General features: G+C 36.5%; 1 protein-coding gene across 1 annotated transcript; it reads left to right on the top strand.

The window, feature by feature from the left end:
• Positions 1-24,629: 24,629 nt before the first annotated feature.
• On the top strand, positions 24,630-25,183 carry LOC141506040 (large ribosomal subunit protein eL21-like). Its single transcript, XM_074212447.1, has one exon. The coding sequence runs from the start codon at positions 24,650-24,652 to the stop codon at positions 25,130-25,132; it is 483 nt and encodes a 160-aa protein (XP_074068548.1). The 5' UTR covers positions 24,630-24,649; the 3' UTR covers positions 25,133-25,183.
• The last annotated feature ends 1,652 nt before the right edge of the window (positions 25,184-26,835 follow it).

Here is a 26,835-nt window from a genome sequence, read left to right as displayed (position 1 = left end):
TCTAACACAAACCTCTCTTGTTATTCTCTTATTTGATTTTCAGTAAAGGTAAGAATTAGCTCCTGGTTTTACTTGTAACAGAAAAGCTGGCTTCAAGTCATTCCCCAATTGATAAATGGTCAAAGGACATGAACAGACAGTTTCAAACGAAGAAATTAAAGCTATACATAATCATATGAAAAAATTCTCCAAATCATTATTAAGAAATGCAAATTAAAACAACCATGAGGTATCACCTCACAACTATAAGATTGACCAAGATGACAAAAAGGGAAAATGATCATTGTTGGAGAGGTTATTAGGAGGATTGGGACATTAATACATTGATGGTAGAGTTGTGAACTGATCCAACCATTCTGGAAAACAATGTGGAACTATGCCCAAAGAGCAATAAAACTGTTCATACCCTTTGAGCCAGCAATTCCAGTTATAGATCTATATCCAAAAGAAATTTTAAAAAATGGGAGAAGTCCAAAATGTTCCAAAATATTCATAACAATTCTTTTTTTTCTGGTAAAGAATTAGAAATTGAGGGGATGTCCATCAATTGGGGAATGGTTAAACAATTTATGGTATATGAATTTTATGGAATACTATTGTTCTATAGGAATCCATAAATGATCAGACTCTAGAGAAACATGGAATGAGTTACAGAATCTGATGCTGAGCGAAGGGAGCAGAAACAAGAGAACAATATTCACATTAACAACAACATTGTGAAATGATCAACCTTGATGAATACAGCTCCTCTCAGCAGTTCAGAGAGCTAGAACAACCCTCCTAGACTGACTATGAACAATGCTATCCCCATCCAGAGGAAGAAAAACAAAACAAAACAAAACATAACAAAAACCCCTTCAGAATCTGATGAACACTACATTCGATTTTTTTAAAAAAATCACATGTATTTCTTTCCCTGAATTAGAAAAATGAGTAATTTGTAAACATGTTTAACACAAATGAGTATGTACAATATCAACATGACTATATGCCACTAAGAAAAGGAGGGTAGGAAGGGAGGGTGGAATGAAATTATGTAACTTAAAAATATACATAGGCATATAGATGAATGGTGAAAAACTTTCAAAACATGTATTTGTAAAAATAAAATATCAGTAAAAAAGTATGTATCATAAATATGCAAATAGATGGATGTTGGAAAACTTTTGTATCATATAATTGCAAAAAATACAATAAAGTATCAATTAAAAAAAACAAAGAAAAGCTGGCTTCAGATCTGCCCATGTGATTCAAGGATCCTTTGAGGACTTTGTGAAAGAGGAAGCCAAAATCTCTCCCCATTTAAGGCCCTAGTAGTGAATGATATGCTTCTCCTACACAGAAGGTCCACTTCTCTATGGCCTAAAAGAGTTAATGGAATGAGAAAGGGCCTAGATAGTACTATAACTGGATATTCAACTGGATATGCAAAGAGTCACCTCAATAACTCAGCAAATATTACAGAGAGCTTAAAGTCTCTCATCTTTTTTTTAAAATTTTATTTCAAGGCAATGGGGTCTTGCCCAAGGTCTCACAGCTAAGTAATTATTAAGTGTCTGAGGTCAAATTTGCACTCAGGTCCTCCTAACTCTCATTTTTTTTTTGCATTGGTCTCAGGATCATGAGCAGCTGGTGGCTCAGTGGCTAGGGTGCTGCTCCTAGAGTCAGGAAGATCTGAGTTCAAATCTAGTCTCACATACTTAGCAGCTGTATGAGCCTAGGCAAGTCACTTAACTTCTTGTCTTAATCTACTGATGAAGGAACTGACAAGTTACTTCAGTATCTCTCTCAAGAAAACCCCACTGGGGGGATCATGAGGAGTCAGACATGACTGAAAAACCACCAGGAAACCATGACATCATAAAAGTGATTGAGTTGTATCTAAATAGTTTTCAAGATAAAAGGAATAACTGAACCTATCATAGGTATCCCATGTATTCTTATTAATTGATTGACTGAGTCAGAGGAATAATCTACTTCATCTGCCTGCTTCCATAAAGTCATAAACCTGAGAAAGGAAAAAGGGACATCTTCTATTCATCATCTTGGAGATGAGGAGACATAAGAGTGATATAATGACAATTAGGATCATAGATTTAGGGCTTGAAGGGACCTCAGAGGTCACCAAATAAGATCTCAAAAATTTTCAGTTGCGGAAATTAAGGTCCAGGAGCTTTAAGTGACTTTCTAAAGGTCACAAAGGTAGGAATAATAGAGTCAAGATTTGAAAGAGTTCCACTGAATCAAAAAAGAGTGCTTTCCCTACTCATAGCACACTATCTGTGTTGGTATTTTTCTATATCTGAGACTTCTCATTTTATGGAGACTCTTCCTGGATAACACTAGTCTAGGTGTTAGACCCTAGAAAGCCCTAGTAAAGGAAGAGGTATGAGGGAGTTGGGGTGGGGGTTGGGGGTAATAGACAATATTCCAGAGAAAATGCAAAAGTGGTTTAGCTGTGTTTACCTGCAGGCAAAGCCCCAACTTGACCCAATGGGATTAGGTTCCAACATGGGGAACAGGTTTTTTCTTGTGATAGGGCTGCCTGGGCCAGCATGGGCATGTCTCTCTCTCTCTCTCTCTCTCTCTCTCTCTCTCTCTCTCTCTCTCTCTCTCTCTCTCTCTCTCTCTCTCTCTCTCTCTCTCTCCCCCCTTCCCACTTTCTCCCTGTATGTACATACAGTACCAAATTCATTTTTACTCCTAGAAATTCTTTACCCCTACTACCTTCTACCCACCCTGGTCTCATGCTCTTAGCCCAAGGGGGACCCTGTAGTCAGGAATACCAATATCTGGCTAAACCAAAGAACAATGACAGTCCACCTGCCCAGACTAGGCAGGGTTTTATCTCCCTAAATCTTTCCATGCTGGTGATTTAAAGATCCTATTTGATTATCCACATGCCCTCCTGAAAGCAATATAGCAATCAAACTAAAGACTGTGTGTGTGTGTGTGTGTGTGTGTGTGTGTGTGTGTATACCTATTAACCAGTTCTGCAAACCCACTTCAACCAGATAAATGTAGGAAGACGAGGAAATAATGAAACCCCAGAGATGAAGTTGTGGTAAGAGCGCCTTCTTTCTTTTCTTTAATGTGTAGGTCCATCTTTGTTCAGGAAACAAGGCAGTTCTATGAAATCAAGAGCTGTCCCTGGGACAAAGGAGAAAAGATTATCACTAGAGGGTAATAACCACTTTGGGGAGAGAACTGGAAGTTATGCCTTATGAGGATCTGCAGGCATTTAGCCTGAAGTAGTGAAAACTTCACTGGGGTATGATAATTCATTTCCAGCATTTAAAGGGCTGTCATATGAAAGAGAATTGTCTTGCTTGGTTCCAGAGGGCCACTAGGACCATGACTAGAATTGCCAGAGAGACAGATTTCAGCCCAAAAGAAATAAAAAATAATTCAACCAATGAGATACATTTTCTGTTTTAGATGTATTGTGCATGACAAAGATTAAAGAGAACACTGTTAAAAAAAACAACGGAACTCTAATTGATGTGAGGACTCTGGAGCATCCACAATGATTTGCCTCTTTCCTTTACATAGAGACCTCAATCAATCCCTATCACTGGAAGTAATGAATAACCATTTGCTAAACATACTGTAAAAAAGGCATTTCATCCAGGAAGAATCACAGATCATAGGATCAGCTTTTAGATCTGAATAGTCAAAAAAAGATGAAGGCTCTGATTTTTAAAAAATAAATTTATTGGTATATTTTATTGATATGCTTTCTAGTTCTAGGTGAGGAAACAGAATACCAGAGAAGTAATGTGACTTGACAACTAGTATGACCAAGTAGATAAAGTTGGTTAACTTGGGAATAAGAGACTTGGGTTTGAATCTTGCCTCAAACACTTATTTACTAAGGGATCTGTGAATCCCCTTTCAGGGGGATCCATGAATTTGGATGACAGAAAAATTTTATTTTTTCTAACTTCTAATTGAAATTCAATATTTCCTTTACCTACAAATGTAGGCAACAAATATTATCTTGAGGAAGGGACCATAGACATCACTAGACTACCAAAGTGATCTATGACTAGAAATGGTTAAGAGTCTATGGAGAGACTGAGATCTGGTCATATATCTTGAAGCTCTGGAAATCAAGATCAAGAGCAAAGCTTGGATTGAATTCATCTCTTCCCAGAAAAGGAAAGTGACAAATCAAGGGGAGAGTTAAGGAATTGTCAAATCATTCTCTAGGACAGCATGCTTTTGAATCTCTGTTCTTTAATATACTATGTTTTTCATAGCACCACTTGAATCCTGTCCCTTTCCAAAGCCAATAAATATAGAGAACACATCTGAGACTTGTTCAGGTATGTGAACACATGCACTCTGCTGGATACTGGCCACTTCACATTTTATAATTCCTTTGATTCAGGCTTAGAGCTAGGATTTAATGAATGTCCAGGTAGTGCTGGATCAGTGAGTTTATGGTCCCTAAGTCAGAGGTCTGCATTAGGACGATGGCTATTTCAACTCTATGATCCAGTACAAAAGGAAGCCAAAGAGGGGGTAGGGGAAGACCCCAGTATAGACAAATCTTGTGAAAGGATGGTATAGGGAGTTGGGTCAAGAAGAGGGAAGGAAATGATTCCCTAAGCCCTGGGAGGAGGTTTGAAAAGAGAAACAATTGAAGCAGAGAGTTAACTCCTCCACCCTATCCCACCTGCAAACTGCATCCTTACAAGTCAGAGCTCTTTCTCTCTCTCAGGACCATAAGAGATAATTCACCATGCCAACTTATTATTCTAGGTCTGGAAAGAAACTAGGAAAAGAATGGAGTCAAGTGTTAAGGTTCTTAATCTGAAAGCCATAAATTTTGGTTGAAAAATATTTGATAACTTTCAATATGTGACTTCCCATACATTTTATTTATATTAAAATAATATTCTGATGATTACAGATGATGGGTGCCCCTCCTCACAGCAGGTGATCATGGACAGTTCTACCTATTATGGAAAAAGTCAACCACATCCAGATTAAAAAACTATGAAGTCTAAATGCAGAGCAAACCTAGCATTTTATGTTCACTTTTCATGTTTTTTCTTTCTTTCTCATGCTTTCCCTCCCCTTACTGCTAATTCTTCTTTCACAACATGAATAATATGAAAATATGTTAAACATGATTATACATGTACAATCTATATCAGATTGCTTGCTGCCATGGAGAGGGGAGAGGGAAGGGAAGTTGGTAGATAAATGTGGAACTCAAAAGTCTACAAAAAAGATGAATGTTGAAAACTATCTTTGCATGTATTTAAAAAAATAAATTTTAAATAAATAAAAAATAATTAAAAAAAAGACAAAAAACCCACAAATATTATTCTGATAAATGGTTCATAGGCTTCACTGGACTGCCAAAGAGGTCTATAACATGAGATTAAGAACCACAGGTCTATTGGAAAAAAGATTTGTCTAAGTGAAAGTTCTGTCATTTTCCTCCTTCTATCTCAGCCTTCCTTTCTGGCTATGCAGACCTAAGCAAGTCATTTAATCTTTTTGAACTTTGGGATCTTTATCTGTAAAATGGATCTATAATAATACCTGTCTCACAGAATTGTCATAAGTATCAGACAATATGATGGAAATAAAGAGTTTTGCAAGCCCTAAATTCTGCTGTAGAGAAAGCATTATGGAAACTTTCCAGAACTACAGAAACATGAATGTTTATTTATATTTATCAGTACCTACTAGACTCAAGTCCCTTAATCCCTCTGAATCTCAGTTTCTTCTTTTGTCAAACGGAGTAATAATAAATATGTTCTCTATATCAGAGGGGTATTATGAGGATCAAATGGGATCATGTCTGAAGATAAAAGAACACTGAAAATGCAAAATGTTCTCCTTGTTGACTTATTGACTATTCCATTAGATCCCAGCCTCACTATTCAGTCTTCCTAGATGGCTAGCTCTGTTCCAGGATAGTGAGATGGAAAAATACCAATTCACTGTGGGTCAGGAGTTCCCAGCACCAGCTCACTGCCATTTAACTGAGTCTGTTGACATCTCAAAGAAGTTTGCAGTGTGTTGTGGGGGTAGGGGAAGGAATAATCTGGCAAAGTTTCCTAGAAGAGATATCTTTAAATTATGAATAAATGCATTAAACACTAGCGGCCCTTTGCTTTTGTGTAGCAGCAGGACCTACTTAAAGCACTTTCATATATATATATTTCCTCATTCAAATCTCACCAGTGAATGAAATAGTAAGAGCTTCTTATCTCTAATTTGTACATTTGGAAACTGAGGCTCACAGAGTTGAGATGATTTGATTAAAATTAGTCCATGGTGGAACCAGAACTGAGATCCACCCATATTACCTAACTCCTAACCTAGGGCTCATTCATTACACAACAGGACTAACTCTATCTGACTCCATCTGCTCTGCTCGTGCCTGAAAAAAGATTAGGCGGCAGTTAGTTATCCCTTTTGATTTCCAAGCCAATGGGAAGCAAGATTTCATGATGGGCATCAGGTCCCAAGGAGGGTTTAAACAGGCCTGAGCTGCTCTACCCATGCCTCCCTCCTCCCTTTCTCCCTTAAACGACAGTGGGGAGCCCTGGCTTGTTTACAGGATAAACAGGAGGAATGGAGTTTGGATGTGGAAAGGGGAGGAGCACTTGCCAAACCATAACAGAATACAGGGTACACACATTCAACCCCCACCCCCCAGGGACAGCTCTGGTGCCATGGGCAGCCAAACTCTTGGTATGGGTTTCAAGGTAAATAGCATTAGTGGAATTAATTTTGCTACCATCAATTCTGAGTAAAAGAATCACCAAAAGGAGATCAAATCCAAGAGTTGGAACTGAGGTTCGAACTCCCCAAGAAGATAGACATGAAATTCATGAATAGGATTAATCTTTGTATCCCCATAAAATTCATTCTATAAAAGGGACTCTGAATTTCCCTTTGCTCAGAAAGTTTCATATCACAGAATCAGAATGGCATAGTGAAAAGTGAACTGGAATCTGGAGTCTGAGAACCTTAGTTGAAAACCTGCCTCGTCCATATGTGTGACTTGGGACCAGTCATGTTACCTCTCTAGTCCTTAATTCCCTTGTTATAAGGGGGAGTTAGATTAGGTGTTCTCTAAGACCTCTTTCACCTCTCTGCTTAAAATGTTATGAAGTAAACATTACTCATTCCAAGAAAATCAGATTTAAAAGTGATAATGCCACTTTACTCAAGGAATTCCAGAACCATAGGTCAAAGTTGGAAGGAACCTTATAATAAAAAAACAAACAAACCATGAAATGTCAGGTCTGGAAGTAGCCTTAGGAAACAGTTATTTAATCTCTCTCCTTTCATATAGAATAAAAAGTTGGAAGTCCATGCAGGAAAGTAATTTTTTCAAGGTTGCCCAGAGTTGGAAGAAGAGACAGGCCTTGAACCCCGATCTACATACCTTTCTTGGAAAACTCTTGAAAAGGATGTCCCTCCTAGGTACAATTAAATAATGTTCTCTCCTGTGCAAATACTGTACCATTCTTTCCTCAACAATCTTGGCATCTGCACCATCTTCTTGAACAGCAGTGTATCACAGAATCCTAGAATATCAGACTAGGAAGGGACCCTATAAGATCAAACTAATCAAACTCACTTGTTTTAAAGAGGGGAAACTAGGGATGAAACTAAAGTGAAGGCTAAAATCACCCAATAAGTATTTATTAAGCATTTATGTCTCAGTGACTGTACTAGGTATTGGACGCAAATTACTCAAGGTGATAGAGCCAGTAATTGGTAGGACCATCATTTGAAATGTTATTCATTGGGATAAAGGACAAGACCAGTATACCAAATCCTTTTATCCAGACATTACATTGGCATGTAATATTCTTCTGTGATAATCTTACAAAATCATTAGTTGATGGCTTAGATGACAGTACCCAATGGCAATAAGTTACAGATAGGACATGGAATGACTTATTTGGGGAGAAAATGAAGGAGAAGCTATTCATTTTAATTTATTTTATATTTAATTTATTAATTTTAATTTATTCATCAAGTCAACAAGCATTTATTAAGATCCTATAGTATTCCTTCTCTTGGCTAAGAGCTGGGAACAGAAAGAAAGCCAAAAGATAGAAGATAGTTCCTCTCAAGTAGTACCAACTATGAATGTTATGAAGGGATTTTTTTCTTAGTATAATCAAGTCAACTATTTTATATCAAAAGAACAGACTAATTACGTGTTTCCTCAGAACTGACAACCCATATTTTTGGCAATAGATCCCAAGAATCTATGAGGGGAATATCATGCTAAGCTTTTAAAAAATATTTTGGAAATTCTATATCTTCATTTTCAAAGGAAATCAATTCTATTAAAATATATTTATTAAATGTTAAAAAAACAAATTTATGAACTATAGGTTAAGTAGCCTTGATTTTAGAGAAAGGCACAGTGCCATCCTTATACATCTGTGTGGCACTGAGCATTCTATTTATTAAGAACTTCTCACAGTAACTACTCTGTAGTGAGCCAAAAAGTGGCTCTTCCAAGAAAGGAAGGCAGCAGGAATGAGCTCACAGGATCATAGATCATACATCATAGGAAAATAGATTTGGAGTTGGAAGTGATCTCATCAGGGGTCATCACATCAGCAATAACCCAAGCTGGCCAGGAAACAAAGACAGTCCACACTCCATTTCCCAAAGTATAAAAAGATTGACTCCTGAGCAAAGGTCCAAGGAGTATCCTTGAGGCATTGGTTTACTGGACAGAACGCTAGACTAGCTGTTAGTCAGTAGGCCTGAGCTGAAGCCCCTCCTCTTCCACTAGCTCATGGGGTAGGCATGATAGCACGAGAAACATGGTAGAAAAGACCTTAGATTTTGCTTCAGATCCTGCTTATGACACTTACTTAGCTGTACAATTATCCCTGCCACAATTCATGGCATTTCTCATAGGGGTTTTGATTTATCATGCCTTGGCAAAAGAAATTAAATAGGAATTTTAGGGGAGTTTTGCAGAAAGCAGAGATGTGGACCAAAGGTATATAAAAGTCAGCAGCTGATACAGAAAAATGTTTAGAAACTCAGAAAGACATAAAACATATGTTTAGATTATATATTATCAAGCCAAATTTTACAGTAAGGTACTTACTCTATGAAAGAAAAACGTCAGCTATCTCTTGTACTAAAGGTGGGCCAAAATTTTAAGTCGATTTTCCTGATCTTGAGGGCACTGTGATCCTAAACCTTGCAAAATGGGAGGGATAACCTTTACAATCCAAAGAAAATCACCTAACTTCTCTAAGCTTATGACTTCATCTGTAAAATGAGGTGGTTGTACTCATTATCTTCTAAGACCCCTTCCAGCTTTAATATAGGGGATAAGGATTGGACCTGCAAATTCGTTCATGTAGGAAACTTCCTTCATAAATGCTGGTTAACATCTTCATCTTGGGATTGCTAGTCAGTGAACAGAGCCCAAGACTGGAGTCAAGAAGACCTGAGCTCAAATCTGGTCATAGATGCTCACTTTTCAGGTGAACCTGGGGAAGACACTTTACCTTAGTTTCCTCATCTATAAAACAGGAATAAGGATAAGAATAAGCACCTATTTCCTAGAGTTGTTGAATCAACTAAGATAATAATTATAAAGTGTTATCATAGTCCTTGGTACTTAGTGCTATTATTATTCAAATGAATATTATAGTCTTAGAAAGTTGCCCAGAGCATTCACTGAGAGATTAATGACTTGTCCAAGATCATACTGCATGTTTCAAAGGCAGGACCTGAAATTTGGTCTTGTTTTCACAAATCCCTGTACAATCCTCTTTGCTTTCTTCCTCAGATTCTGTTTTCTCCTCTGTAAAATGAGGACATTGACGTATAATTGAGGGGTTTTAATCTGGAATGTCCTGATCTCCTTGGTGTCTGTGCATAGATTTCATTAGGTCTGTGAACTTAGATGGGAAATATAATTACATATTTATTTTGACTAGTCTTTGATTTCCTATTTTATACATTTAAAAACATTATTCTGAAAAAGAGTTCTTAGGCTTTTACAGTCTGCCATGAAGATATATGACATGCAAACAGACTGGACTAAACTGGGTCAAGGCCCTTCCAGTTTTAATGTGCTGTGATTCTGATTCAAAGAAGAGGAGTTTCAAAGAGAGCAGCTCATACCCTGCCTCAGACAGAAGTCCAACCTGAAGGACCATCCATTTTCAGTTATCTTCAGCTTGAAGTATGTTAAATGCACACAGCTCATGCAGCATGTTTGAAATTCAGTGTGCCTCTGCTTGTATATAGATGTTGGCATTTTACTGCTTTTCTTTTGGGTTTAAAATGTGCCTGTGTCTTTCCTTATCATGATTATGCTCAAGGAGATTTTCTCTAGGAAAAGGAAATGAGTACAGGGCAGGGATCTGGGCAGTATTGATACAGGAAATTCTCTGGCACCTTCTTGTCATCCCTTTCAGATCTACATTTCTTCTCCCCCAACCTCCTGATTCCCTCTCGTCTTTCTCTGTTCTTGGGGAGTAGAGTCATAGAATGATAAAGTTAGAAAGGACATTTTCTTTTACAGGTAGGGAAGCTGAGAAGAAAAGTTACTTGTTCAAAGTCACATAGTAATAACTCATTTACTTAGCACCTTACAGTTGGGTTTCTTTGGGTGGGAAGTTTTATCTATGTTTTCATTTACCTTTAGTTTTTAAGCCATACAGCTATCTTCCCCAACCTAAAACCTACTACAGTAGGGTTACAAAAAACAAAAACAGTTAAATATTGCTAAATGAAGCCTTAACAGCATCTGATAGTACATGCAACATTCTTCCTCCTCAATAAAGGGAGTCACAGTTTTTTATCTCTCCTCAAGTGCCAAGATTGTTCATTATAAAATCATATTGTGTTCAGTTTTGTTTAACTTTTCTTTTTAACTTAGACTGTTGCCAAGTACATTGTTTCCCTGGTTTTGCTTCATACAGGTCTATTGCTATTTCCATGAATTCTTTATATTTCTCACTTTTTATAACAATCATATTCTGCTACATTCATGCTGCACAGTTTGCTTAGCCATTCCTCAATCAATGGGTGTTTGCTTTATTTTTAGTTTTTTGACAGTACAGAAAAGTACCATTATGACTATTTTGGTGTTCATGGGACTTTTCTTTCATTGGTTTCTTTGCATGAATGGAATCTGATTCAAAAAGAATAGTTTTGTGGTTTAAATTTAAAAAATTTGTTTCTGACATCTACATTGGTTCATACTTTGAGTATAATCTATTTTACAGATGAGGAAAATGAGGCACAAAGAGATATTAAACAGCTAGTATTAAAATTCAAGGTCTCTTCCTTGGAAAATTGTTGTTATTATTATTGTTTGTCCTTTGTTCTTGAAGAAGACCATGACATCAGGGAGGTGGTGCCATGACAAGTACATGAATTGGATTTGAGTGAAGGAGTGCTATGAAAAGTCACCAGCTTCAGTTTCTCTTCCAGAGTGTGATATGAATCAGGACCATATATGAATCAGGATGACTGGAGATGGCCCTGGATATGAGGCAAACAGGGTTAGTACTTGCCCAAAAATCACACAGCTAGTAAATGTCAAGCATCTGAACTCATATTTGAACTCAGGTCCTCCTGACTCCAGGACAGTACTCTTTCCACTGCATCACCTAGCTGCCCCTCCTTAGAATATAATATTCTTTTTGACTATATATATATATATATATATATATATATATATATATATATATATATATATATATATAATGCAATCCACCCCCAATTCATTATAATTAAAATATTGTATGTATGTATATATGCATATAAATACTTAGTATGTGTGAGGGGGAAATGAAGAGAGGAGGATCATTTCTGGTGGCATGAATCTGGGAAGATTTCTTTGAGGAGGCACTATTTGAGCTGTGTCTTAAAGAAAAGGAAGGATTTGAACATATTGAAAGGATTTTTCAATTCGCTAAATCTGGGCAAATGCATAGAGTCAAGAGAGACAGGAATAACTTTAGATAGTGGCTAGTAGGTCCAATTTGGCTAGTGTTGAATATATTAAAGGAAGCAATTGGATAGGATTCTGGATTGGGAAATTAGAACCAGGTTGTGGATGGCCTTAAATTTAATGATACAAGACCTGTCACCTACTAAATAATTGTGGAAAAGTCATATAACATCTTTATGTACTCCTTTTCTTCAAGTGAAAAAGAGAAGTGACTCCTGAATTCTCTTTCACATTAGTTAATAGTCCTTGTTGTTGGGTCATTTTCAGTAATGTCCAACTTTTTTGTGACCCCATTTGGAATTTTCTCAGTAAAGATACTGGAGTAGTTTGCAATTTCTCCTCCAACTCATTTTACAGATGAGGAAAATGAGGCAAACAGGGTTAAGTGATTTGACCAGGGTCACACAGCTAGTAAGTGTCTGAGGTTGGATTTGAATTTATGAAGAGTGGGCATTTAGTTATCCCTGTTTATGAGACTACACAGTAGAAAGAATATTGAATCAAGAGTCAAAGAATTTGTTTAAATCCTGCCTCTTGCTATCTGTATAATCTCAGGTAAGTCAATGAACTTCTTTGGTTCTTAATTTACTCCTCTATAAAGTGGAAATTCTGTACTAGAATCTGACCTCGAAGGTCCTTTCTTGCTCTAAATCTATCCCATCTCTGATGCTTATCATTCCTGTAACCATGGGTAAGAACACCAGACTACTCTGGACCTCTGTATCCTCATCTGTAAAATGATATGGTTAGCCTCTCTGGAATCTAATGTCCTTTTCAGATCTAGATCTTTAATTTTTTGATTAGTTGATTAGGCTGAGCTTCCAAATAATTTGTTTTTGTATACATTTGTAGTGACATTTCCTGGATAAGATACAGACTATTACATGGAATCTCCCAGCTTCTGGCCTGAGTCAGGTACTGATCAAAAAAAACATTACTTAGCTTTTTTTTTTTTTGAATGGGGGGGAGGAGTTGGAGACCCGGAGTGGAGGGAGGAGGGGGAATAGCTACAACTGAGTTTAACCTGGTGACCTTAGCTTAATTTCTCATTCAAATTTTATTATTTGAATAATAAAGAGAAAGACTAACTGGTATTGGGACAGAAATGCTAAGGGAGAGATAAAGGGAATGAGAGAGAGACCTTTAAGTAACTTGAACCAGAGCTTAACATTTGCAATAACAATTACTACTACTCAAATCATTCAAATCAGAAATTTGAATTTCATTTGAATAGCAGAAGAGGTTGAGATAGAGAAAATAATTCCTCACTGATCTGGTCTTCTGTGAACTAAGTAATATAGAAAATTACTTGGTATAACATCTAGACTTTTAGAATTTTGGAAGGCAAAGAATCATAGAATTCATCTAGAAAATGATCTCTAGTAAATCGGAATTCCAGGCATCCTAAATACTTCCCCTTTAAGGTTATAATTGTCTGGCTTGAAAGTTCTCAGATTTTCCCCTTTAAAATTATAATAGCCCGGTTTGAAAGGTTAAAAGAAAGGGGTGTTCCTGGCATTTTAGATTAAGAGCTGGAAGGAACCTTAGAGGTCATCTAGTAGAATCCTCTTATTTTACAGATTAGGAAACTGAGGCCCAGGTAGTTTTAGTGAGTTTCCCAGGGCCAAATAATTGGTAAATGAGACTAGGAATTTGAACCCAGGTTCTTACTGGAAAAAAGAAAAAAAATTCAACATTCTTTCCACTCTAGCATGTCTCTTTTCTGAGGTGGTCAACGCACAGAATTCTGTTAGAAGACTGGCTTATCTCAGGTAGGTATGGGCATGAAGGAGAGAATATCGTTCAATGCCTTCTATTGTCTGCCAAATCACTCTTACATGATGTGCCACACAAAAGATAGTAACTTTAATCTCAATCAGAACTAGGTTGTGATAGCAGCTAGTGGCAATGAAGAAAGAGGTAGCCAAAACTGACCTAAATTACCTGACCTAAGATAAAGCCTAGGGGTAAGGGAGGTCAGCCTAGCAATAAACTTACAGCATGTGCATGGTTGACTCAAAATGGTTGGTTAGTTCTCCCTAGAGCTTAGAGCTAGAGCAGTAAGCTAGTTAGTCTTTACTGCTACCTACCCTATCCCCTTCCAACCCCTTAAATAAATTATCTTGGTGTTTCCCTTGACCATCCCAACTAAAAACAAGTGGTAGAACCTAAGCTTATCCATGGTCAATGATGGCAGTTTTCTTTCTGTCATATACCCTTATCCCTTTTGGGTTTCTATAGAACACATTACATAGATTATGATCTTCATAATTTTAAAATAAAATTTTATTAATATAATTTTGAAAGGTTTTCCCCTGTATCCATCCCTTTCTTTCTTCTTCAGTACTGTCCTCTTATAACAAAGATTTTTTTAGATAAAAAATATAAAAAGGAAGAAAAATATACAAAACTATTCAATACATAAAATAATTACAATATATGCAGTGTTCCAAAACCACAGACCTTTCCTCACCTTCCACCCATAAAGGAGTAGAGAAAGAAGTCTTCTATTTTTTTTTGTAGGCAAGCTTGTCTTTATCACTTTATTTTGCAACATTCCTTTTCCATTATTTGGTGGTTGCTGTTCTTTCCATTTACATTGTAATCATTGGGTAGTATTATATTCCTGACCATTTTATTTAAATTTATACATATAATTATATTGATTTATTATATGGTTTTATATTTTGTTTGAATTTAATTATATTTTGTCATTTTATAACAGTTTGGTTTATTCCACTTAGTATCAGTTCATATTGTCTTTCCATGCTTCTATTCATTCTAATTGTTATTTCTTATTATTTGGGTCCTCTAATTTGTCTAACCACCTTTAAACATTTGTATATACATGAACCCCCATTTAAAGGCAGCTTTGAAAGTGAAGGGTTGGGAAGAACTAAAAGAGAGGCAATGAGTAGGGCTTGAAGGGAGGGGGTTCAACTGGGCAGAGAAAGCCATTAGCCTCAGCTGGTAAGGTCTTTGGGGGGTGCAAGTTGGTGAGTGCACCATATTACTCATCACCCCCACTGCCTTGTGGGGAAGTGCTTCCAGAATACCTCCTGTGGTGCCTTCAGAATGGTGCCTTCTTACAACAGTTTTTATATATAGTGTCCCCAACTTTTCTTTATGGAAGAGCCATTTCAAAGACCAGTAAAGAGAGACAGTTAAGAATAAGAGATTTTAGAAAGGGAGAGGGATTCCCTAGAAATCTTTTATTCCAACCTCCACATTTCATAGGTGAGGAAAACCTAGGTCCAGAGAATAGAAAATGATTTGTCCAATGTCACTCAAGTAAATATCAACAATGATGTTTATAATAAATTCTGAAAAAGGAAATTTCTCATTTTTCTATTTGAATTCAGAATGTTTAGTACAGTTCTTGTTGCATAATAAGCATTCAATAAATGTTTCATTCATTGATTCATTGATTGATTGATCCATTCATTCATTCGTTCATTCATTCATTGTTTGTTCATTCCTTTGGTTCCAGATTCAGTGTTTTTCTCACCATCCACCTTTGATTCTTCAGTTTCTCTGTGCTCCTCATACAAAATAGGCATAAGCTTCCATGAGACTAAAATGTCATAGTGGCCTGTTCATCTTCTAAATCTTGTCCAAGTCTAGTTTCCTTGGTCTTTTTTCTTCTCTGCTCACAAAATGTCAAAAGTTTTTCAACTTAGTTCTAATGTCTCTCTGATTGGGTTTCCAAATCCCATGCTACCCTCTAGAGGACAAATTGTTTGGTGCAGGAGACAGACCTGCACTTTGTCCAGGTTTGTTATGAGGATGGAAAGGAAAGTCAAGGACAGCAAGACCCCCGGATTAAATAAGGAAAGAGCAATACTGAGGAGAAATCCTGATTATCTTGACTCTTTAGACAAAAATATTTTGAAGAATATGTCTACTATATCACGAAGATTATTCTCTTTCCTGAGCCTTTTTGAATATGGAAACTAGATTTGCCCTATTTTTTAAGTTTTTGTTACTATTTCCCGTCTATTCTACCACCCACCACCCTAAGTACTCTTTGAATTATTTTTGTACATAAAGGATTTATACTTCTTATTTTGACTTCTTTGGGGTATGTGCTTCCATTGAGTCCAATGGTATGAACTAGTTAAATGACTTTGGAATTATAATTCCAATTAAATTTCTAGAGAAATATGGTCTCCCACTTTCAAAACTATCATACCCTTTCCTTCATGGCTTCACAGGATTTATTTATTTTTTATTTTTTGGTAGGGCAATAGGGTTAAGTGACTTGCCCAAGGTCACACAGCTAATAAGGTATCAAGTTTCTGAGGTTGGATTTGAACTCAGGTCCTCCTGACTCATGCTCTATTCACTATGCCACTTAGCTGTCCCTTACTCCTAGGCTTTAGAACTAGAAAGAAACTGAGGAGTCATTTAATCCAACTCTCCTCCACCCTTTATTTTTAAACAGATGGGGAAACTTAAGCCTGAATCAAGAAAAAATATGCCTTGTCTAAGATCCCAAAGCTAATTAGTGATAGCAGGAATTTGAACCTAGGCCCCTCTGTCTGAAGGTCCAGTACTTGTCACAAGACACCATCACAGTTTCCCCAATTGAGTTGCAACCAGTGCTAGCTCCATAGCTAGTCCTACTATCTCCTCCTAGTCCTGCTCCCAGGATGCGGAACAGGCAAAAAGTCTTAACTGTTACAAGAATTGGGCATGATATGGCCTTGATGAAGCACTTGTAGGACCTTAGCCTTTGGGGACAGTGCCCTGCACATTTGAGACCAATGCAGAGAAAGATCAAAACTCTAACTGAAGTCCAGACTTGGTGGACCATAGTCCTTCTGCACTAAACAAAAGCAGGTCAAATGTGACAGATGAATTTTAATTTATCCCCTTACTGAAACCAGAATGTCACCTTGAAAATTGACTCTGATGATTTAATTGTTTAGTTAGAAGAAGCTATGGAAAAAGTCACATAGCCTAGGTCTTTCTCATGCCATTACTCTGTTCACAAAAGCTTCAGAGGTTACCTATTTCCTTCCATATAAAATCTGTATTCCTGTTTTCAGTTTTCAAAGGTCTCCATAATTTGACACTAGTTTTTTTTAGAGATTTATCTCACATTATTCTCTTCCATGTATTGGATGAGCTATTTAAGCTGGTCTACTCCCTATCTCCAAACAATTCTTCTATCTGCTTTTGTTCCCTATGATCTTAAGGAAGGGAGGGAAAGAGAAGGGGAGAAAGGGAAAAAAGAAAAGGAAAGAAGGGAAGAAGGAAAGAAGAAAATTATAAAAAAAAAGTAAGGGAGAGAAGAAAATGAGGAAGGAAATACCTTTATATAAACTTTACCAAGGAGGAAAATGAGATAAGTTGACTTGATCCATAAACTCTGAGATCTGGTGATGTAATATGTAATTCTCACCTATTAGAATTCAGACTTGACTTTACTAGACAATATGCCATATAATGAACAATTGATTATTTGGATGATGGAAATTTCATAGCACTAAGTATCAGGAAGAGATGGTTCCTTCCCTTAATAGCTAGGCAACTGAGCAAATTATTTAACTATACTAAATCACATTCCTTCTACTGCAAAATGGGATAATTCTACTTAACTAGGATATTATGAAGATCAAATGAGATTATAGGATTTAGAATCACAGAAGATCTTAAAGATCATCTAATCCTACTTCCTCAGTTTTGCAATGAGGAAACTAAGGCTCACATGAAAACTTTACAAATAATCCACCTAAGTCTTCTCTTATGTAAGCTAATTATCCCTAGTTCCTTCTGCTGATTCTTGGATGACAACATCTCCAGTCTACTATCCCACTCATGCTCTTCTAGGGGCATTTTTTACCCTTTGTTCTGAGTTCTAACTGAGGGAGCTGCTTTTGATTTTATCCTAGGATTGCTTCTGAGTCCTTCCGTCAACTCTCAGCCATATGGTTGCCACTGGACCTAGATGATTCTGGAGGAGAAAGTGAGGCCATTGAATTTTACAACCTTCTTTACTTAAATCCAATTCACTTGCATGCCATGGCATCACCTCCCTGATGTCATGGTCCTCCTAAAGAATGAAGAACAAATGACAATAATAATCTGGTTATAGTTTTTATAGAATGAGCTCAGAAACACATATACATACATACATACATACATACATATGCCTACATTCATTGTTGTCTTGTCTTCAAGAAAGCACATGGTCAATTAATAGGGATTTCTTAATCATCAGTTTTTAAAGACCCAGGGTAATAAAATTTCTCTCAGTCTTAGTAAGGTATAGATCCCATTGCCCTTAACTTGGATGCTAGTGCTTCAGTCCTACAATTGTGTGGTGAACATTTTTATTATTGATCAATTATTAATATCTTTTGTTTTGACATAATAGATGCTTCCCAGTAACAAACCTCTTTATTTGAAGTATTCTATATGAAAACAATTAAGCAAAACTACCTATTAGGCAGCCAGGTGGTATAGTAGGTAGAACAATGAACTGAAGTCAGGAGATTCACATCCTGAACTTGGAGTCAAGAAGAATGGGGTTTTGAACCTTGCTGAGATAATATATTTTTATTGCTGATAAGGCAATAAAAGGAAAGAGAGTTTAAAAATGTGGAAAGAAAGTGTGTAAGGCAAGGTTCTTGACTCCAAGTTCAGAACTCAGCCCACTCACTGCAAGAAATTAAGTAATTTCTTAAGTAATGAGTGGCCTGAAATATGGACCAGGACACAAGAAGAGTGCTTCCACTGATGTCTCACTCTATGACATGTCAGAAGTATGGAGAGCCATGAACCTCAATTATGTAACATTGATCTTCCATCCCAACTCTGGGAACCCAATCCTGGATTCACAACTGAGAGACAAGTTTAATCAGGAGGCAAGCAAGTGCACCTGGGAATAAGAATAAGCTTCATTTCCCCTATTGAGCCTGAAAATAGTTGAAGAGTTAAGATTGTTGATGCAAAAACACTCAATCTTCTGGAAACTGGATCTGGCTCACTTTGTTTCATATTTTACCCTGAAAGGGAATTTGCATGGGGAAGGGGTGCAGGGTAGGGTGGGTCAGAGGAATTCACTCAAAATCATATGGCCTTTCCTAACATTGAGCAAAAGATCAAGCACTCCCACCCCTGCAGCAGCTTAAGAGTCATGGAATTTTTTTTTTAGCTTTGAGGAAACTTAGAAATCATTTAGTTCACTCCTACCAACAGAAATAACAATAATATAATAATGATAGTTGACAATTATATAACACTTTAATAGTCTTGTGCAAAAGGTGTGATCATTCTCTTTCTACATTCTACCCCCCCCACCCCACTCCACTTTCTGAATGTGATTCAGTGAGGCCAGGGGCACACAGGTACTAAATGTTTAAGGTAGAATGCAAAACCAATTCTTCTGGACCTCAAGTCTGGCACTCTGCTCTATACCATCCCTCTACCTGTATATTTACAGGAAACTGAGGCACATAAAAGGGAAGAGATTTAACTAGGGTCATAAATTGGTTCACAAGGATTTAGCTCTTAAATTCAATTCAATAAGCATTTATTTAGTGTCTAATTTGTGTCAGATAATATGCTAGATATGAGCAATACAGAGACAAACATAAAATAGTTCCTGCCCTTCACAAGCTTCTTACCTAATAGGGAATTTAACATATACACAAATGAGTTAATATGAAGTATCTACAAAGTAATTTCAAGAAGTAGAGAGCTGAGTGTTAGTGGATATTGGGTGAGCTTCATATAGGAGCTGGCAAATGAGATGACCCTGAGGGAAGGTAGAGAATCTAAGGAATAAATGTGAGGAGAAATGTATTCCAGTCAGGGTCCAGTGGCCTGGGCAAGGACATGAAGGAAGGACATTTAGTAGCAAGTTTGGGGAATGGCAAGTGGACAAATTCCACGGATTGAATCTGAAAAAGTGAGCAAGAGTCAGCTTGTAAGGAGCCTTATGGAGGTAGGAAGGGGAAAGGATAAAAGGGTTCTGTTAAGGATTATTTGACTTTGAAAACAGGAAAATCTCTCAGAAGTAAAGTTCCCTTAATTGTCTTTAGGTCAAATATTTCATAGCTCAGAAAGAGCCTCTGGTTAGATCATAATTGGTCCCTTCAGCTCTTTTGCTTGTTACTCCAAGTGAAGTCCAGTCAAAAAAATCATTCATTAAACCTGTTTGTACTTAATGGTAGCCTTTTCTAGGGTGAGAGATAGGGGAGCAGGAAACAAAAATAAAAGAAAGAAATTTTCATGATAACTTTGTTGTATATTTGGAGAGAATATTAACTTGTACATGGCAGATTTGCAGTTACATGTGCAATCATCTTTTTCATTGTTCTGTCTTAATAGGAACACTTGTTTTGTTCTGAGAATTGGAAAAAAAAGATGTGCTAATCTCTCTGCTAAGTGCAAAGAATTAAAAAAAAAGATGTTCTCTGTCCTTAAGGTGTTCACTCTTAATGAGGGAAGCAACATTCAAATAACTTTTTATCTTAAAATCTATACAGGGCAAAGCAAGTAGACTCAGAGGAAAGGTGGTAGCAAGGAAGGGGTATTGGGAAAGACTTTTTTTTTTTGCAGAAAGACATATTCAGAATGTAAAGGAAGCTGGGGAGGGCACAAGGAGGCAGAACATTCAAGCATGGGTGACAGCCAATGAAAATGCATGTAGTGGAGAGACGGCATGTCATTCACAGGGAAAAAGCAGGACCTCCAGACAGCTCAATATTCACTTTACCCTTTATCCCAGGATCTCCAACCATTAGTGTATATTAATTTATAGTTGGTCATGGCAACCTTAGGGTACAGTTTCTGGGCTTCAAATGCCCTTAATATATATGCTTCTTCACCTTAAAACTACACATTTTTCAAGGTCCAAATTAGATCTGATCATTTTTTTTTGGTAACACTTTCCCATTCCATGCTACAGTGAAATCTCCTTCCCTTGAACTCCTAAGAGTTTAGTTATTACAGATATAATTGCTACAGGTATAACTGTTGCTACAGATATTGATATTTTTGTAAAAGAAAGACCAGCAATTTCACAATAAGGCAGGAAGGGAGGGACTCTCCAGTGTGGAAATGTCTTCCATTAAGGGAGATGCAATACAACTATCACTTAGAGAAGTATTAGAGAATTGTTAAAGAGGTTAGATGACTAATTCAAGGTCATAGGGATTTAAATCCAGATCTTCCTCATTTGAATCCCTTCCTTCTTGGTTTTCTCTTTTTTCTTTCTGACTCTCTTCCTCCCTTTCTCTCTCTTCTTATTAATTATCTGCTTTTATGTTCTATTCAATAACCAGAAACAGGAGATCATAGCTTATGCTTCTTCAAATCCTTCAAACCTGTGTAGCAGAGGTGTCAGATCTGCTCATCTACATGTGAATCACAAGAATTCGAAGTCTAGCCTGAAACAGATTAAAATGTAATATAATATGTTATTTCAATTAAAAAAGAATTATATAGACATACTTTATTATATATTATTAATATGATTTAATAATTAATATATGATATAATATAATATCAATAATAAATAGGTTTATTACATAAATTATATAATAAATTTAATATATACTATATATATAATAATATATACTATATATATACTATATACTATATAATATATATAGTATATAATATATACTATATATAGTATATATACTATATATATACTATATATAATATATATACTATATATATAAAAATAATATATATAATATATATAATATATATAGTATAATATATATTATACTATATATAATAACTAATAATATATTATTAAAAAGAAAATATATATGAACATATATAAACATAAACAAGAATTATATAAACAAACTTTATTAAAGGGTAAAGTATTGAGCTGTCAGGAGGTCCCTCTTGTTCCCTGTGAATGACACATCATCTCTCCACTCCATGCATCTTGACAAGAGGGAAGGAGACCTTAAGTATAAAAATACTTCAGTAGGATGAGTCAATAAGAAGAGAGGTGAGCAGATGCTGAGACCTGTCATTTTACAATGTAGAAGTCTGTTCCATTTTGAATGTAAAGACTACTGGAGGATGGTAAGCTAGATTTGGAATCAGAGGCTCTGGATCTGAATCCCAACTCTATTACTTCTGCTATGACCTTGGACAAATCATTTCCCCACTATGGACTTCAGTTTCTTCATCCAAGTTATGAGGAGGATGGAGTAGGTGACCTATAATATCTTTCTCTCTCAAAATCTATAATCTCAGGGGAAAGAACAGTGGACAAGAGAACTGACCACTGTTAATTTCTCTAATTAAAATCAAAACAAAACAAAAAATAGTATTTAGAGCAGGTTTGTGTTTCTGAAACAATTACCTTTGTCTTATAAGAAATAAAACCTTTGTGTAGAAGAAAAGCAAGGAGGTCGAAATAGCTATAGTCCATCCTAGAAAGAAGTAAAATGAGCAGTAAGTTGTTAAGTTAAAAAAAAGAAGAGGTTGCTATGAGAGGGTGCATGATACCTTATTTTTCAGTCTGGTAGTTGGGTGTCTCTGCTTTTTATAGCAATGAAGCATTGGAAACAAAGTTGGGTGCTTCCTGTTTGGGAAGTGACTGACCAAGCTGTGATAAAACAATAATATAGAATAGTACACTCCCTTTCTCTCTGAAGCCTTGGTCTGTATCCTATGAGACACCAGGCTCCAACAGATGAACTTTAATCTTATCTTGAAACCAAGCCTCCATGTCACTTCCTGATCATCTCCCCCAAAGCTGTCTCTACTCTTTCTTTGATGCAAGGCCAGATTTCTATGCAAGAAAGGAATGAGGATATTTCTAGAAATAACTGACTTTTTAAAATTAATACATCAATAATTTTTTTAGTTGTTTGGATATGCTTAACTCAGCTTTAGGAATAGGTTTTTTTTCTCCTTTTAGTTTTAATGTTAACTCACATATAGATAAAAATAAAAACAAAAATCTTGTAGTCAGAATCACTGCCAGTTCTCTTAGAAACTCATAGTGGAATTTTGTTAACCAATACTGAGTCTTTTGACTTCATTGATTGTCAATTAATAGGTGCTTAATAAGTGTTTATTCTACTGACTGGCTAACTGACTAATTGTGTTACTTTGCAGAAGACTGACATAGTGAAGCTTATAAATCCAAAAATTAGGTCTGATCTGAAGCCCAAGGGCTTGAAGTTTCTTTAGTTCTAAAAATGAACAGAGCAAAGAACTGAAAATCACTTGGGAAAATAACTAAGCAAATTGTGGTCTGAGATCTGGAGCAGTGGATAGTAGGGTCCTGACCCTGGAGTCAAAGACCTGAATTCAAATCCAATCTCAGATACTTAATGCCTTACAAGTTACAAGTCACATTTGCCTCAGGTTCCTCATCTGTAAAATGAGCCTGAGAAGGAAATGACAAAATATTTCAGTGTTTCTGCCAAGAAAACCCTATATGGTATCACAAAGAGTCTGAAACAACTGAACAGCAAATACAGCATATAATTATTGAGTGATAGAAAAACAAAGAATACAGGGGATTCTGAGAAACATGGAAAGATTCACATGAAATGATTTGTTGTTATGTAAGGAGAGATGGGAATAAACATGTATGAAAATTACAACAATAACCAAAAGAATTCAAAGAATAAAAATTAAATTAAATATATTAACAATGACCAACTTGATCTTCAGAAAAAGTTAAAAAATTGTAGCCTATTTCTTTCATTGAAGAGGTAGGAGATTGTGCTTGTGAAATGCTGCCTATACTATCAAATGTAGCTTCTTGGATTGTAGGATCATAAATCTAAACAAGGAAGGAAATTCATATTCCATCTGATCCAATTCCTTCATTTTACAGAGGAGGGACCTGAAGCCAAGGAGAGTGAAGTGGCTTACCTAAGGCCACACAAGCAGTAAATGTCAGAGCTAGGTTATGAATCTAGGTCTGACTCAAAAGTCAGTAAGAGTGTTGGTTGCTTATGCTGAACTTTAAAGGAGACAAATAGAAAAATCACAGCAATTTTGTTTTAAAAGAAAGCTTGCTTTGAAGACAGGCAAAAAAATATACTTGGAAATGACTATCATGTAAAATCAAAAGGCATCTATGAAATTTTTTAAAAAAACAAACTAGAATTCCTTCACTTTTTTAGTAAACACCCATTGTGTTGAGAATTAAGGATTGTTCCTGTGGCCTTATTGAAGAGAAAGGAAAAAAAGGAAAGGAATGCTAAAAAAAAAGTTTTTTAAAAAAACATCCCTTCTTCCTTAATCTCTGGGACTCACTTCACTGGGAAATTTTCTGTCTACTGTCTCTGGAGTAGTTACAGACTCTGCTTGGATGGCATGGGCACAGACTTTGTAAAATGTACCTCTGAATAAAAGAACGTCATATTCCCTGTCTCCTTGGCATCAGCATGTAGTAAACAACTGCATTAGGAGAGAGATGTAGAGCCTGGGCACCATGTGGCTCCACTGCACAGGAATGGGATCCAACAGCACATCTGCAAAGCTCAAACTGAACCCAGCTCTGGAGGGGATCCCAAAAGGCAGTCTCATTTTGACCTCAGGCCAGCTGCCTTTTAACAAAACTCAAGTTTGTCCTTAGGAGAGAGATTCAGTAAGCTCCACAGAAATCTAAGATTTCCCTTTTCTGCCGGCTCCACCATATTCCAGTGAGTTGCGAAAATGACAAACACAAAAGGAAAAAGGAGAGGGACTCGATACATGTTTTCTAGGCCCTTTCGAAAACATGGTGTCGTCTCTCTGGCTACATATATGCGCATATACAAGAAAGGTGATATTGTAGATATCAAGGGTATGGGCACAATTCAGCAAGGAATGCCCCACAAATGTTACCATGGTAAGACTGGACAAGTCTATAATGTTACACAGCATGCTGTAGGCATTGTTGTAAACAAACAGGTTAAGGGCAAGATTCTAGCCAAGAGAATTAATGTGCGTATTGAGCATATTAAGCATTCTAAGAGCAGAGATAGCTTCCTGAAGCGAGTAAATGAAAATGATCAGAAGAAGAAAGAAGCCAAAGAAAAAGGCACTTGGGTTCAACTAAAATGTCAGCCTGCTCCACCCAGAGAAGCACACTTTGTGAGAACCAATGGCAAGCAACCTGAGCTGTTGGAACCAATCCCCTATGAATTCATGGCATAAATGACTTAAAAAATAACCAATAAAAGATTTCTTGAATTTTGAAAAAAAAAAAGAAATCTAAGATTTCCATGTTGTCCTGTCCTTGTAACTACTGCTAGAACTGGATTTTCTAGAATTTTCTTGCTTTTCCAATAAATTGTTCCCAACTGCTGACCTATATTCTTCATAATCTATTTTCTGTAACCTTTCCTAAATAATCCTCATAAAGGACAGTTCTAAATGAGATGATGGAGACATAGTTAGAGAATGGCTGTAGAGAAAAAAGATCTGAGGGTTTTAGTGCATGTTAAGTTTGATGCAATTTAATAGTGTGGCATGAAAGATCTACTAAGATCTTATACTTCACAAAGAGAGGCAAAGGGTAGAGCCTAAATACTACACTGTTGAATTGCATCAAACTTGCCAATAGTATTTGGGTCAAAAGACAAGTAAAGTATGCTATTTGATTCTGAGTGACATTAGGAAATACATTGACAAAAATTAGAAAATTAGGAAAGAGGAGAGCCAGGGTGGTAAGAGGGATTGTGGTATAAGAGATAGAACAATATACTCAGCATCAGGAAGACTTGGATTCAAATCCTACTTCTGATGCATATTAGCTGGAAAACAAATGACATCACATATAGCTTCTCTGAGCCCCAGTTTTTTTATTTGTATGACTAATATAAGAATAATATCTGTCTTCTGGAACCATTGTGAGAATCAAATGATATAACAATATGTTATTGTTATTATTATGAAGAATGTCATCCGAGAAATATATGACTTGGGGGAAAAATACAGTCCAGTGTATTGAAAATAAAGAGTTACCATGGGGACCATTGATAATCAATGGACTCAGGGCAAAGCATACCTCATTGATATGAGGAAAGCCTATTGCTTCCAATCCTATAGTGGATTTATGGGAAAACAAAGAAAAGAGTCCCACAGCAGAGTTACTTGAATAAATTGCAATCCATTCTGCTGGAATACCTTTCATAGGAAAGGTAAAAGCTGCACAGTGGGAAGATTTAGGTTCTACCTGAAAGCAAATGTCCTAACAATGAAAGCTGCCCATACCTGGATTGAGCTGCTCCCACATGAGAACCACCATCACTGGAGGTTTTCAATGAAAGGCAGAATGCCCTCTTGTTCAGGCATGAGTTGAACTAAATGGACTCTGAAGTCTCTTCCAAATCTCTCTCTCTCTCTCTCTCTCTCTCTCTCTCTCTCTCTCTCTCTCTCTCTCTCTCTCTCTCTCTCTCTCTCTCTTATTATCAACAACTTACCCATCCTTCAAGTTTCTCCTTATATTCCATAACCTTTCCCTTTCCTTAATTTTCCCCTGGTGGAGGTGTTTGCTTTTTCCTTCTTAATCTTTCTCCAAATCTACTTTTTCCTCCCCTCTCTATTTACTAATATGTAAAATAGAGAGATACTAACACTTTGTCCTCACTGTTTCATCAGGATATTTTGAGGTTCAGATGGGATAATGAAAAGTAAAGAACTCCAATCTAATATGAGATGTTGGCTTTATTTTCCTCCTGGATTTAGTGACCTCTGAAATTATCTGTTCCCACTCTCCCTTGCATATGACTTTCAGAATTCATATCAGGAAGAACTACAAAAGATAGGGCACATGTCAAGGGTGGGGGAATTCAGTCCCAGCACAATGTTTTGGTAACATTCACATCCCTCACAGACCTGTGAAAGGAGACATGATG

Source organism: Macrotis lagotis, chromosome 1, assembly GCF_037893015.1.
Source record: "Macrotis lagotis isolate mMagLag1 chromosome 1, bilby.v1.9.chrom.fasta, whole genome shotgun sequence".
NCBI classification, from domain to species: domain Eukaryota; kingdom Metazoa; phylum Chordata; class Mammalia; order Peramelemorphia; family Peramelidae; genus Macrotis; species Macrotis lagotis.
This window is presented reverse-complemented; position numbering and strand designations above follow the sequence as displayed.